This window comes from Onychostoma macrolepis, chromosome 05, assembly GCF_012432095.1.
Source record: "Onychostoma macrolepis isolate SWU-2019 chromosome 05, ASM1243209v1, whole genome shotgun sequence".
Lineage (NCBI taxonomy): Eukaryota > Metazoa > Chordata > Actinopteri > Cypriniformes > Cyprinidae > Onychostoma > Onychostoma macrolepis.
The window spans coordinates 16,120,421-16,136,020 of NC_081159.1; the positions used below are offsets into that span (position 1 = coordinate 16,120,421).

The 15,600-nt window shown below is 40.3% G+C and overlaps 2 protein-coding genes across 5 annotated transcripts in view; both read right to left on the reverse strand.

The window, feature by feature from the left end:
- The window catches only part of eda (ectodysplasin A), a 41,876-nt gene extending 36,331 nt beyond the window's left edge, over positions 1-5,545 (reverse strand). For 2 of the 4 annotated variants that reach the window (XM_058777069.1, XM_058777067.1), the window contains exon 1: positions 3,446-5,545. In XM_058777069.1, the coding sequence (XP_058633052.1) occupies positions 3,446-3,763 (318 nt within the window). In that variant the 5' untranslated portion in view covers positions 3,764-5,545. The remainder of the gene's footprint in view (positions 1-3,445) is intronic. The other 2 variants (XM_058777068.1, XM_058777066.1) reach the window with 2 other exon arrangements.
- A 2,388-nt stretch (positions 5,546-7,933) lies between these two features.
- nalf2 (NALCN channel auxiliary factor 2) lies at positions 7,934-14,356 on the reverse strand. The gene is made up of 3 exons (XM_058774972.1): positions 12,744-14,356; positions 12,436-12,607; positions 7,934-8,632 (listed from the first exon to the last, which is right to left on the reverse strand). The coding sequence occupies exons 1-3, from the start codon at positions 13,464-13,466 to the stop codon at positions 8,325-8,327; spliced, it is 1,203 nt and encodes a 400-aa protein (XP_058630955.1). The 5' UTR covers positions 13,467-14,356; the 3' UTR covers positions 7,934-8,324.
- Positions 14,357-15,600: the final 1,244 nt, after the last annotated feature.

Genomic DNA, 15,600 nt, shown 5'->3' on the forward strand with positions numbered 1-15,600 from the left:
GCAACAAATTTAGCAATTTTTAAAATTTATTTGGCAACTTTTGATAAGTGACTCAGACAATAAAAAGATTTATGATACACTTTGTTAGCTTGTACTTGTGATTGTTGATTAATTAGTACTCTGTAAGAAAAATGGAAAAGATAGGCTACTAGTAATTTTGCAGGACATTATCCATTATCCATTGTAACCCTGTAACCCGAAAACACAATGCGTAATTTAAAATGCAGGTAAAAAACCAATACAGAAAATTCTTACTAGTTTACTAGCTATAAAAAAAAAAAAAAAATGTAAAAAACAAATAGTAATCGTTGTATTGTAATCATTCAAAAATGTGTAAGTGTTCAATAATTCAATTAATTTTAAAATAGTTATTTATATTTTAATATTATATTATGCATATTTTACAAACAAATCTAAATTAACAAATATAAAATATAATTTTTTTGAGATTTGATGTTGTGACACAATTTTGCGCCATTATTATGCAATGATGTCATCGCGCAATGACATCACAACGTCATTTAGCAACTTTTAGCAACAAATTGACTTTCCTTTAGCAACTTTCTGGCAACACTGGGTTCAATGTACTTGCACCTCCACTTTTATGACCCTAGATTAATGTAAACACAACCCACTGTGAAAACTCTTGTAATTCACTTCAACCTTTTTGAACTTTATGAATGATTAGTTTAAGTTCAAGTGGTGTGTGTGAGCAAGAAACTGAAAGCAAGCTGTTTCTAAAGCATGCAGTGCCAACTGCTGTTAAAACTAAGCTCAGAATCGATTTCAGAGAGAATTGCGATGCATTAGATTCATAGATTTATCGTTACACCCCTAGTGACAACACTGTAACATATTACTCTGAAACATTTTGGGTTCCTTATTATATACTGTTTCACACACTCTTGTCTACACATTCTTACACATTCACAGTATGCACTGTGTACTGAGCAGTAAGCAGTAAGCTAGTTTGCCATTCCGAACACAGCAACACACACAAACACATCACTCACACACAAATATTCAGGAGCACAGAGAACTTGTCAGCGCCGCTCCGTGACTTCTATTAATAAAATAGCTTAGATACTGAATTGCTACATTATATTCCTCAGCAACGAGGGGATAAAATCGATGTTTTTTTCTGTGAGTTTATTACTTCTTACATATATACAGTACATATTATACGAGATATAAATATCTCACATAATTGGTAATAGACACTATGACTGGTGATACCATGATACTTCCACTTTTGTTTAAAAAAACAAAACAAAAACCTCAACCATACAACATACCTAAACAAAATAGAAATTACCTTGGTTAATTTTGTTTTCTTAGTAAAACTATGCTATATATAGCAGTTTTTACATGACAGCAGAGTGGTCATGCTGCACACACACTTTCTCTCACTCTGTGGCTTCATTGCATGTAATTTTTACTCTGACAGACTAACCACGCTCACGCCTCCCTCCATCAATCAGAGTCGTCATGGTTACACGCCTTCTTTTGATATGCATCAGTGCAATATTCACAAACACACATACTGTATATGCACGCACATGCTCACAGCAACATCCACACACACACACACACACACTTAAGTGTGTGTTTGGATGATTCCAATAAATCATGCCTAGCAGCAATATCACTTTACTTGGTGGAAACATTGATGGCCAAAAAACAGTTCACAAGTTCAAGATGCAAGTGTATTTTTCACGTGGCCTTGAAGATGCTTTTGGAGAAAAAGGTGGCTACTTTTGCATTTTAAGATATCTGTTTATGACAAATTCTTTATCTGAGTTGAGGCAACTCTGAGTGCCCAAAAATCACATTATGGAATTATAAATATGAAAACTGTGAAAGCAAACATATACGCTCTTATAAATAAAAAAAGATGACTATGATAACAACATCTACTACTTGGCAAAAGTTCACTAACGTTTACTGTTCCATTTGTGTGCACCAGGAATGAGATGTCTTCACCCTTGTATTCACTTCAGAAAGGCCACAGCCATATGTTAGATTCATTCATTCATTCACTTTGTCTGTGTGTGTAATTCTACCTCCAGAATTCACCTCTAGTTATGTCTAATAAAACGCATCCATACGCCAAGCGTTCTGGATCCAGCACTAACGCACTACCCGCGGGGTGAACATCAGGAAATGCTGCGACGAGCCTGGCCTTTTGCCAAAGGAATTAAACACGAGTCCGGGCCAAACCGCAGCAAAGGCTAAATAAACAGCGACCTGTGCCGCCTGACAGTAAAAGTGCGTCTGATGAAGAGAGCTTGTAAAAAGGACAGATGTTGTTTAAACAGAACAAATGTACCCTGCAGGTGAACGATTCACAGTTACGAGAAGCGCGTCACTCCCGGGCTTTTGACGCACAATGTAAGTAGGGTGAGAGACAATGCTCACCTAAATCACTGACTGAAGCCTACAAACCAGGTAGGTTTCTGTCATGCCCAGTGGTTAAAGAGTTAGGGATCCTGACATGGAACTTAATAGTTGCAGGTTCAAACCCCTTCAAAGGGCAACTCATGTGCCATTGAGTAAAATTGGGATCTGTCCTGGCTATATGTGGAAAAACAAATAAAATGCTAATATAAATGACAGTAAATAATATATAAATAACACATTTGGTAAAAACTGATTATGTTTTGTACCTGAATGTGCATATTACATTACTTATTATATTCATATGAATTAATATAATATTAATAACAGTTATATACAACTACCTCACAATCTTTGTGAGGAAACATCTTTGTTTTAATATAGCACATCACAATAATTCCTGTAATTTCTTCTTAATTTTATGAATATTCAAAATTTCAGCTTGATTTTCTTTATCAGTAATGTAAAAAAGTGCAATGACAATTGCAGCAGGCTGCACTGCTTGATTTTACTTAAAAATGAACGTTTAAATTACTGCTTTTAGTGAGGTGATTTTTGTGTTGTATCATTTTGCATCAAGTATCATATTACATCACTCACTCATTGATCATTCTGTCTCACACAATTATTACTTGGCTCTCTATCCTGGTCCTAAAGCAATAAAGCACTGCACATTTTGGATGTTTTACACCTCATTTATACCATCAGCTCATTAGTACAGGCTCCAAGACCTGAAATGGGTGTTTCAGATAAGGGGACCTCCAAAATGAGCAGCACTTGTGTGCTTCAGGACAAGGATTGAGAAGCAATGATCTAAAGGAAGTGGACTCTGACAATAGCCTAGGTCTCCAACAAAACACACACACACACACACACACACACACACACAGAGAGAGACACACACACACACACACAGAGAGAGACACACAATCAATAGTATGGGAGACAAGACAATAAGAAATTCTCTTCTCAATAACAGAGGCTGAAGCCAAGTGAGCAGGAAGGAGGTTTCTGCTCTTTATATAGAACAACAGATAACTCAGTTTACCTGGTCGTCTATTGTTGGGTGGTCGGTGTCCGGTAACCGGAGCACTGGCGCTGTGGCTTCATAGTGCGGCACCGGCCCCGTTGATGACACCTCATCTTTGTTCTTCTGGGTTATTTCTCGTTTGAGCTCTGAGCGCAGGTCCAGGTAGCAGAAGAGCGTGACGAAGTGCAGAGAGAGCGAGAGGATGAATAAACTCAGGAAGATTTTGCAGTTGTTGCATTGGCTTTGGCACTCACACGCCGCCTGCGTGCGCTCGCGCTCCTCCAACTTCGCCGGCTCGCGCTTCGGTACCATGGCTGCGTGCAGGTCAGTCAGCATTGCTTCAGCATACCGAACTTCCTCGTCTTCTCAGCGACTTTTGGCTTGGGCTGGACGCGGTGAGCAAGCGCTTCTCTGCGGGCTCATCTGGCTTCCTGACCTCGGACTGCGAGGATTCAGGCTGATAACCTACTACGGCCAACTCCAGAGACCGACCCCTAGCTGCTGATTGGCTGGCGACGTGACGTCACCTCATTGAAAATCCTCCCGCGGAAAAGCGCGGCACTGTGACTATCATCAAGACGAAAACAAATGTAAATCACTACAGCGCTAACAATAGCGTCAGAAAAAAAAACCAAATTTTAGCTGGTGAAGTCAAGAGAGTTTCATAGTTCGTTTTGTTGTGTCTCCACATCAGTTTTTTTTTTTTTTTTTAAACTACCTACTGCATACTTGCACTTTAAATAACTGCCATAATTACATTATATAATGCATTAAAAATCATCAGTTAAAAGATACAAATATTTTGAAACGCCTCTCTGGAGATCCACAAGAGACCCACAAGGACCCCTGAAAACCTTGGACCTAAAAAAAAAAAAAAAAACTTTCTCGTCAAACTTTCCCTATAGCCACATGTTTGTACATTAGGCTTACTCAGTGTGTGCATGTGTGAGCGTCCAAGTGTGTGAAGTTCCACATCTTTAAGGAGTTAGAACAGAGGACTAGTAGTGTAATTGTGGCATGTGTTGAGAATCAGAGCAGACTGAGTGTTAAAAGCGGGACAGGACTGCCAATCAAATAAAAACATCAAATGACACACATGCACAAAAACACACGAGCACACACTGTTTTTCAAAAAACAAAATTATACACATACATGCGCTCCAGCGCTAAAGCACACACCATATTAGGCTACTTGAACTCTAAAACAGTTACTTATTAGGACAAAACTCTTCTGCTGCATGTTGTGTGAGGCGAGGACGCGAGGTTTCTATGGAAAACACTAATCTGAGTAGTCAACTTTTCTCTCTGGTAGTTTTTGCAGACGCGTCACTCTCATCCAATATTATGAAAAACAGTGAAAGGAAGAAGGAAACTGTCAGATTAGCAGAAAAATGAGGAAGAAAGTGGCAGGATGAGTGGTTTACATAGACACCAGCAGGGCCATTACTTCTAGCTATCGTTATTATTTTTTTTACTAGCAGTATCATAACCTGAGTCAGCATTAGCCTACTGCATACTAGGTAAAGTCTATAATAGAGCTGAGTATTTAATTCAGAAAAAGAAATCTAGCCCAAGAAGTTTGGTGGATGCTATCTGACCCCTCTCTCCGCTGCTTTCTCTCTCTTTCTTTCTTTCTCTTCCTCTGTTCTCGCTCCACTCACAGCTGTGCTCTGTGTACTGCAGATCTTCTGTGACCTCATAAAGCTGAGCCTCTTTAATATGGTTTTATATTAAATCTGTGCGCTTTTATTCGGCTCCAGACTCTTTAATCTTAAATCACTTAAATATTCACAGCTACACTGCTGCTGAATCGATTCAGCGCCACACACACATGCATACGGTCTAGCTGTCTCACACTAAGGCGATGTCCTCTGACAATTCATGATGGATCTCTAAACGCAGACATTACTAAATAATGTAATAAAAGCATCATTACAATAGCTAAACCCACCCAGAAAGTCTGGAATGAGTTCTAAAAACACGCATGCAAACGCATTTACGCACACGCATGAACAAACAAGCGCACGCGAACGCGCAACAAAAACATTTGCCAAAAAAACATTCGAAGGCGCACACAAACACACAAATGCACTAAACCAAAAGAAAATGAAAAAAGAAAGAAGCAAAGCTGCGTTGAATATACAGGTATGGGTCTGAGGCCCTTGGGCAGTTGAAATTAAATTATACAAATTAACTTAACAGAGAATCCAGCCCATGAGCCCAGAGAGCCTGGAATCAGAGTGCTAAGAGTTTAAGAAAACAGTAATTACACACACACACACACCGAGAGAGAGAGAGAGAGAGAGAGAGAGAGAGAAGCAGACGGAACTGGAAACTGAATGTTCTAGGTTTTTGTGGAACAACTGTTATTTGTACGTTCAGTAGCTTATACAAAATCCAGCGAACATTAACAATAGCCATTAAAACGTCCTTAAATTAAATTGATTAGCTTACATTAAAATGATCATTTTAGCGAGCTGACGAAATTTTACGGGCTATAAAATTAACCAATGTTCAAATTATAAATAGGCTACTTTCCAGTTGTCATCCTTGTGAAATGCGTCTGTTGAGCTTTTTGCGAATAGCTATTCCCTTTACTACAGTCAGGAAGTGGTATTTACAGTATGAAGAAAAGATACTTGTCAGAAGGCAGTGAAGTGGGCTAATGATATTGATAAATCTGCAAGATACGAGATACCTACATTCAAACCCAACACACTCACTATGAGAAAACACTGCCTCCTACTGGCCAAAATCGTATCATACAGGCCTATCAAGGATACGTACTGACATAGTTGAAGGGTAAATAATGAATTGGGAAAATGATATACATGGCTTGTTGGGTTGCTACAGTACAGTCTCAAAGTCCATACATGGAGAAATGGCATCAGAATCAGAGAGATTGAAGTCTGTGCTCATGCAGAACATCCCAGTGGGAGTTTAGATCGTGGAGGAGATAATCTCAGGCAAAAAAGGCCAAACTGAGCACAGAAGCAGCGGCATGAGAACAGATCCAGTGACTCAGCTCAAAGACTTTATCTCTCAGACTCCAACACGAGATGAGCGGCTAAATGTCTTCATCTAATGGATAAAAACAAGCTCAGCTGCTGAGTAAATTCTATCTGACATTTAACAATAAACACTCACATGAGCAAAGGAAATAGTTTTGCTGTTGGTTGCCTTTTTAGGCTACCAAAAATAAAATAACTCATCTATTATGGTCTCTTTGTTGTTATTAGTGTAGGCCCAGTCTCAATCAAAGGAGTGTTTATTCGTGGCCTTGAAACAAAATTTTACTAAAGTTTGATAGAAGCGTGTTTAATCCTGTCAATCACAACACAATGTTGCTTACCTCACTCTTATGACAAAATTTCTGGGCATTTGTTCCGTTTACTTCTACAATGTATTTAAGATTGCCACACAGAGTGAAGTTGTTTAGGAAATCACATCTGTACTGATATTATAAATCCAGGAGAGGAATTTCTGAATAAATCAGTATTTCTGTACGAATCGGTTTAGTAAATGATTCAATGGTTCATTCCTAAAAACAGTTACTCTAAAGAACCAGTTGAATGAATTTTTCAATGACTAGCTCATGTTGTAAATTGAGCTGTGTCGGATTATGCATACTGACCTAATGAAAAACTGTGAAAATGAACAGTAGGGAACCTCCAGCTATAGATGTGATTTCGGACATAGCCTTGCTTTTCGTTGCTGAATGAAGCAGTTTTTGTGAATGAGTTGTTTGAGTAAGTGAAGTATTAAATGGCATAAAGACTGTTTGAATGAATATTTCAATTGCTCACCCATAAAGCCAGTCACTTGATTAGTTCCTGAATGCATCAGTGTTTTGAACGAATCGTTTGAATAATGCACACTGTCAGTCTGTCTGGAACACAGCTTATTTTTCTCCCACAACTGCTTCTGAGTCTGACAGCTAGAGCAGAATGAAATATATATCCACTTACTATGAAAGTGGATATCACTGACCATTATGTAAATGATGTGTGCCTGAAACCACCCTGTCTGAATGATGTAATAATTTTAAACTTGTTTTCATGTTGTTATTGGGGAATACGTAGAACTGTGACAGACCACATGGAGTAAATTTGTAACGTTTCCGAAGTTTTTCCCACAGTATTTTTTCAATTAGTGCACTGCGAGTTGTTTTGGAAGAAAAGCATCTGCTAAATGGTAACTACCAAAAGTCCCCTTAACAGCCCCCAAACATCAAGACCAACATAAAACCCATGAGTAAATGTGAGAGGCGTTAATAGGTTTTGGCTACAGCAGTGTGTGAAAGCCTTTAGAAAGAGAAAGAGTAATGAAGGGAGCACAAAACAGAAAATAACACTGAAGGAAGTACACAAGAACAAGTCATAGAAAATGCCAGCAGAATCCACCCTAAATTCAAATGCAACCACCTTTTCTCCTGTAGCCAATGTAGACACATGGACAGGAGTTAGGAGTTACATATATATAAGAATCTTAAATTTGAAAAATGTCTCCAATAGTGTTGGTTTTATTAGAGGAGAAATGTACCAATGCCATCCATTCATTCTTCACCCATTCCTTTTTGTTTCCAAGAATGTTGTCTAAAACAAAACAGGATCGTCATTCATGAACCATGTTTTAACATGTGCAATTAGTCCTGATAAAAGAAACGAAACACTGAAAAACAGTTAAAAACATTCATTCACTCACACTCTCACACAAACATGCGCGCTCATATCAAGCCAGATGTTCCAACCCTCAAAAAGACAGGCACAGGCGCTTCAGCGGTGGTGAGACTTCCTGTGTTTTCCAGGCATTTGGTAAGGTTCGTCTCATGCACAGCAGACAAAAACACTTTCACAGCATGTGTGTCTTCCAATAAAGAGGGAGATGTTCCAGTCTCTTACTCCTCCCTCATGGGAACGTCTTCTAGAGGTACTATTGCCTCCAAAGAGCCAGTGCTGCAATGCTGCAATGTTGTTATGGAGATTACAGTGTGTAGTAAGAAGAGAACAAGCACACACAGTTTCAATTTACTGCCATGAAGACGATTTGTACATGACACCGCTCCTGATGATAACCTCCTATGCAAAGAGAAGGAGCCCGGGAGGCGTGTCAGAGCACATGCAGCACCTACAGTGGAGTCACACCCACTCCATCTGACATCACAGCAGTCCGGACCCTGACTGGTCAAATACTCCTCGTGAAACCCTGATGAGAATGAGAGAAACACTGGATTAGAACAGGACAGAACACTGTGCTGAGAGTGTCAACACATTTTAGTGAATCAAAAACAAACATCTCTGACTGAACATTTACGAATCAGTTGGAGTAGTTTCTTGATTAATCTGACTTACTCACTGAACAGAGGGTTTCTCTATTTTAGTATTATTTATATACTATTATAGTATTTATACATACAGTGCCCTCCATAAGTATTGGGACAGTAATGACAAAATTGCTTTGTCTACTGAGTAGACAAGACATCTGCAAATATGATTAAAAGATGAATTTGAGACAAAACTACAGCATTTTTATTATTAGCCGTTTCAACACATATGTTTTACCAAATAAAAAGGACAGCACTTTTAGAGTTCACCCCGCTATTTGATGTGAGCATAAGTATTGGGACAGTTGAACTTGTAAAAGATGTAAAAGATTAAAATCTATTATATAGCTGCAGATCTCTTGTGCGCAATCACAGCAGTGAGTCTGTGACCCATAGACATCACCAGACTCTTGATCTCATCCTTTGAAATTACTTTTCCCAGCCTTTAATGCAGCCAATTCCAATTGTTGCTTGTTTTGGGGAGTTTCTGCCTTTACTCTCCTCTTCAGCTGGTGAAATTCATGTTCAGTTGGATTTAAATCTGGAGATTGATTTGGGCAATCTTTCCATTTCTTTGCCCTTATAAACTCCTTGATTGAACTGGCAGGGTGTTTTGGGTCATTGTCCTGATGCAATATGAAGTGTTTTCTGATGAGTCTGGTGGCATTTATCTTGAATATTGGTAGCCAAGATGGTTTTATACCCTTCCAAATTCATTCAGGGTATTCATCTTCATCATTAAAACTGAGAGGGCCTGTTCCAGAGGCAGCCATGCATGCCCATGCCATGACACCACCTCCACCATTCTTTACAGATGTAGTTGTATGCTTAGGATCATTTACAGTTCCCTTTTTTCTCCGCACTTGTGCTTTCCCATCACTTAGATAAAGCTTAGTCTTTGTCTCATCTGTCCATGAAACTCAGTTCCAGCTTTCTGGAAGTTGTTGGTGATTTTACAGACATGTATTTTAGAGTTCATTTTCACAGCTTTTATGATTTGTCTGTCATCAACTGCTGTTATTTTTCTCAGCCGATCAGGTCATTGTTGGTTGAGGGTGGTTTCCAAACTCGTGATTTCTCCATGCCCTTTGTTTTTGCTATAGCTCTAACTGACTTCCTCTTTTCTTTTAACATCCAAATTGCTTGCTTTTCTCTGAAAGTCAGCTCCCTAGTCTTCATCCAGGTTTGTGTCGTCATCGAATGCAAGACTCAGAATGCAGAAGCAATGGATATAACTGATACGACACATTCCCTGCTTTTAATATCTGAAGAATTAATGCAGCAGGACACAGCTGATCACTTAGAAAAACCTGTGAGGCAACTGTTCCAATACTTATGCTCACATCAGATAGGGGGGGATGAAACTCTAAAAGTGCTGATCTTCTTAGCTGGTAAAACATCTATTGGGTGATTATTATTGAATCACCCAATAATAAAATGTGTCATTTTGTACAACCCAAATTCTGGAAATGTAAATGATTTAAATAAAATGAAAACTGAAAGAATTTCAAATCACATGAGCCAATATTTTATTCACAATAGAACTTAGATAACATAAATGTTTAAACTGAGAAATTTTACAATTTTATGCACAAAATGAGCTCATTTCAAATTTGATGCCTGCTACAGGTCTCAAAATAGTTGGGACGGGGGCATGTTTACCATGGTGTAGCATCTCCTCTTCTTTTCAAAACAGTTTGAAGATGTCTGGCATCGAGGGTATGAGTTTCTGGAGCAGGCAGGCCAATTCAGCACCCGGACTCTTCTACTACGAAGCCATGCTGTTGTAATAGCTGCAGTATGTGGTTTTGCATTGTCCTGCTGAAATACACAAGGCCTTCCCTGAAATAGATGTCGTCTGGAGGGGAGCATATGTTGCTCTAAAACCTTTATATAGCTTTCAGCATTCATAGTGCCTTTCAAAACATGCAAGCTGCCCATAACGTATGCACTTATGCACCCCCATTCTATCAGAGATGCTGGCTTTTAAACTGAAAGCTGATAACACGCTGGAAGGTCTCCCTCCTCTTTAGCCCGGAGGACATGGCGTCCATGATTTCCAACAAGAATGTCAAATTTGGACTCGTCTGACCATAGAACACTTTTCCACTTTGAAACAGTCCATTTTAAATGAGCCTTGGCCCTTCTGGACCATGTTCACCTATGGCTTCCTTTTTGCACGATAGAGCAGATGGCACAGCAGATTGTGTTTCCCAACAGTGGTTTCTGGAAGTATTCCTGGGCCCATTTAGTAATGTCATTGACAGAATAATCTCCGATGAGTGATGCAGTGTCATCGGAGGGCCCGAAGACCACGGGCATCCAACAAAGGTCTTCGGCCTTGTCCCTTACGCACAGAGATTTCTTCAGTTTCTCTGAATCTTTTGATGATGTTATGCACTATAGATGATGAGATTTGCAAAGTCTTTGCAATTTGACATTGAGGAACGCTGTTTTTAAAGTATTCCACAATCTTTTTACGCACTCTTTCACAGATTGGAGATCCATCTTTACTTCTGAGAGACTCTGCCTCTCTAAGACATCCCTTTTATAGCTAATCATGTTACAGACCTGATGTCAATTAACTTAATTAGTTGCTAGATGTTCTCCCAGCTGAATCTTTTCAACATTTCTTGCTTTTTCAGCCCTTTGTTGCCCCCGTGCCAACTTTTTTGAGACCTGTAGCAGGCATCAAATTTGAAATGAGCTCATTTAGTGGATAAAAGTGTCAAATTTCTCTGTTTAAACATTTGTTATGTTCTCTATGTTCTGTTGTGAATAAAATATTGGCTCAATTGATTTGAATGTCTTTTAGTTTCCATTTTATTCAAATTTAAAAAACGTCCCAACTTTTCTGGAATTCGAGTTGTAGTTTTATCTCATATTTATCTTTTAATCATATTTACAGATTTCTTGACTCCCCAGCAAGAGATTTACTGATTTAAAGTGATCATTTGTTTTTTATTGGTTCTCGATTTCTATTTAGCTTTATTTCAATTTTAGTAATTCAGCTTAAACTATTTTAGTTAGTTGCTAAGCCCACATTTCTGATTTTCAATTAAGCTTTTCATCTAATATTTACATTTTATTTTTTTCAATTAACAAAAATTATTTTTAATAAATTTAGTTAACAATAACAACACTTCATGAACTAATAAATGATACTGAAGGCTTCTGTGACCTTAATCAGTGTAGTAGTTTGTAGATTGTTCATATGACAATGTTTAGCCAAAGACACATATTATTAATTTGATCAGTTAACTGTCTAATAATAATGTCTAATATAGCCAAAAGTGTGTAATTCCAGTTATTTCTGTGGGGATGAATGTTCGTAAGAATTGTACTTTCAACTTCAACGTCTGAAGAATGTCCCCTTTTATTTCAGCATAGCAATGAGCCTGTGCCCACAGCGAGGTCCGTGTAGAATTGGTTTACTGAGTTCGGTGCAGAAGGACTTGATTGGCTTGCACAAAGTCCAGACCTGAACCCCAAAGAACACCTTTGCTACGAACTTTCTGTTCCAATTCATCCCAGAGCTGTTCAGTGGAATTTGTGCAGGCCAGACTGTTGCAACAAAGTTGAAAGCACCCAATTCTGTACAGTTACTGCAACGGCCAAATATGATGATTAGAAGGGGCTGCACATATAATGCTGGGGCATTTAGTGTATGTATTCTGTGACTTACCTGCACAGAGAAAGCTTGGCAGACCGGCATACAGCAGATGGTCATTGTCAGGTAGGATGAAGGGGCAGCTGGCTGTGACCTCACCACAGTAGTGCTTGCATGGAAGCCACCTCACACACTGCCGCTGAGGAACCGGAAAATATTCTGCACAAAGCCAGGCTTTATACACTGCCTGAAACACAGGTTACCAAACTCTTATTCAAATTTATACTGAATGTAGTACTCAAGCTTGTGGTTGGTTCGCATTAAATGCATCTACACATATCTTGTCTATACCTCATCCAAAGTGACTAAAAAGAGACTCTCACCTGACACAGGTGTGTTTGCGCGCGCACTGAGTAGTCATCAGTCATGAATTTGCGCGTAAGGACTTGAAACTCCTCATATTTTTCCTGAGCGTGTTGGTCGAGTCGAATGTACGCGTGAACACAAGCGGTGCACAGGTCCCCGTCCTCCGGTCCGCCGCTGAACAGGTCACGAATGACACGAGTCAGACTGCAGTTGAGCCCGTCAAGACCGGTCATGCTCTCCAGTAGGTCCGCTATTGTGAGCGCGTCGCAAAAGGACAAGCTGAAGTTCCGGAAGTACTCCAAAAACGCGTGTGGCGACACCGTGGGCACCGGCACAGAATAGAAGGAGCTCACCAAGCCGCTCTTTTGCCGGTAAAGCGTAGAGCATGCGGACTCCAGAGGCGCGCGACGTCGCGCGTCAGCCTCCACGCACTTTGGCCCGTTTTCCGTCAGATTGCTCAAGAGGACCCCGCAGTCCTCATCGCGAAGGCCCGTCTGGGCGTCGTGACTCGCGTTGCTCCACGTCCTCCGGTGAGTCCGGTCTCTCGAACGGAGCTTACCTCCCGCGCAGAGCCAGAGGTGATCGGACAGCAGCGCCGTGAAAAAGAGCAGCGACGCGAGGCTCATGCGCCATCTCTGCACCTTCTCTGGCTCCGCGCACGGTTTGTCGATGGATTTGGCCACGCGGCAGATTTCTAACTCGTCAGATTTGCTTCCACAGCGCCAGGCGCCCGTGATCATATTTTAGAGGGGGAGACAAAGCGCGAGCTCACACGGGCGGGTCTCCTCCGCAATATTCCCCACCGCGACGTTTACATGATGGCTCGAAGCGTCCCTTTCACCTGCTGCTCAAAATCAAGCTGCACTGCAAACACCTGCGTCTGAATTACCGAGACCGTGCATGATAAAGCACATGCCGCGAGACTCCATCACCTACCCCGCATCTCCTTGACAACACATCGTACGCAGCCGCGTCTTACTCATTCACGGGCATCTCTGAGGCGGCGGGGCGAAGAGCTCGTGCGTGTTTGTCTGTCTGTAGGGGGCTTGTCATCTTTCCGTGGTCTCCTTCACTCTGTCGCCATCTTCGCTCGCACTCAGACGAACCCTGAGATGTTTTAATTGAAGGCGGGGGTGTGGCGCGTGCGCTGTCGCGCGCATCCTTGCCTCCTCCATTGAAACTTCATTCACTATGCGCTCACCATTCAATTCAACAGCGCGCATTGTTGCCCACCCCACCCCACGAGGAATCACCCCGCTCGCCTTGCTCGGCTAGACACACAGATCCCGGTTACGAGCGTAGAGGGGCAGTGTGCGTGAGGGAATATATAAACTATAAACGTCCTCCGGCCATTTTTATCCGTTTTTTGGATAAATACCACGTCGTTTTAGCAGTGGAACAAGGTTCAAAATACCTGACAGAATCTATCTACCTATCTATTACATGGCAACAAAAAAATAAATTAAAAAACTAAAGCACTTTCCCAAAAACCTATAGTACCATACAAAATTTCGCAGTAGTGAGGATGAATGGATTTATTGCAAGGGAAGTGCAAAGTGGATATTTACTGCTCCAGTCAATACCCAGTATTTGTAAATGCATTAACTACAATTGTAGCTATGTACAGCTCATTTAAATGGAAGTATTTTTTCATATTGTGTGAAATGAAATATGGATTTAAATTAACCAGGAGTTCTGTCCCAAAGTTTTTTTTTAACAATAATTTTCTATAATAATTCACTGTAGGGAGTCAATTTGAGTGAATGACAAATTCTGTCATATTAGACAAAGTCTCTTCTTTTTACACTAGATGGCGCTTTAAACCCAATTAAACTGCAGTGCGAAACTTGGCGGCAGTAGCTGAGAAAACAATGTGGACTGAGGGGCTCTGTTGAGTGTTGAGATGAGAGGTGGGATTTATCATCTGGATTTTTGATCCTGTGCTATAATAAGCCTTGAGGGACTAGGTGTGTTTCCGGGCCGAGCTCCGTCCAGATCTTTTACTGGTTTTAAATAAACTCTGGAGCATTTGCAAGCCCTACAGGACTTATAAAAGGGTTAGTATTCTCCTCAAACAGCATGAGTTTTGAGTGCTTTTGTAAGAGCGAGGTGACTGGGGCTCCTCTTACGACTTGACGTTTGAGGTCCTGTTAGTTAGTAGCAGACTTTATCCAGAGTGAAATAGACAACACTAATTACAAGGAGAATCCTCATGGAACAACTTTTTTAGTTCTTTTAGATCACAGGTCTTCTTGGTGCAATGGCTCTCAAACTTTGTCTTTTCCACAGACAAGCAAGTAGGCTACATGTCTTTTTCTGCACATCCACAATGGTGTGAAAAAGTTTTTGCCCCCTTGCATATGTGTCACACTTGAATGATTCAGATCATCAAACTAATTTTAATAGGCTATTACACAAAGATAACCTGAGTAAATACAAAATGCAGTTTTGAAAAGATGATTTAATTGATTAAGGGAAAAAAGCTGTCCAAACCTGCCAGCACTACATGAAAAAGTAATTGCCCTCTAATTCTAATAACTGGTTGTGCCACCCTTTGCAGCAACAACTGCAATCAAGCGTTTGCAATTACTGGCAATGAGTCCTTCACATCATTGTGGAGGAATTTTGGCCCACTCTTCTTTGCAGAATTGTTTTAATTCAGCAATCTGCCAGCATCTCAATCAGATTTAAGTCTGGACTTTGATTTGGCCACTCCAAAACCTTAATTTTGTTTTTCTTGAGACATTCAGAGGTGGACTTGCTGCTGTGTTTGGAATCATTGTCCTGCTTCATAACCCAAGTGCACTTGAGCTTGAGGTCACAAACTGATGGCCGGACATTCTCCTTCAGGATTTTCTGATAGAGTGCAGAATT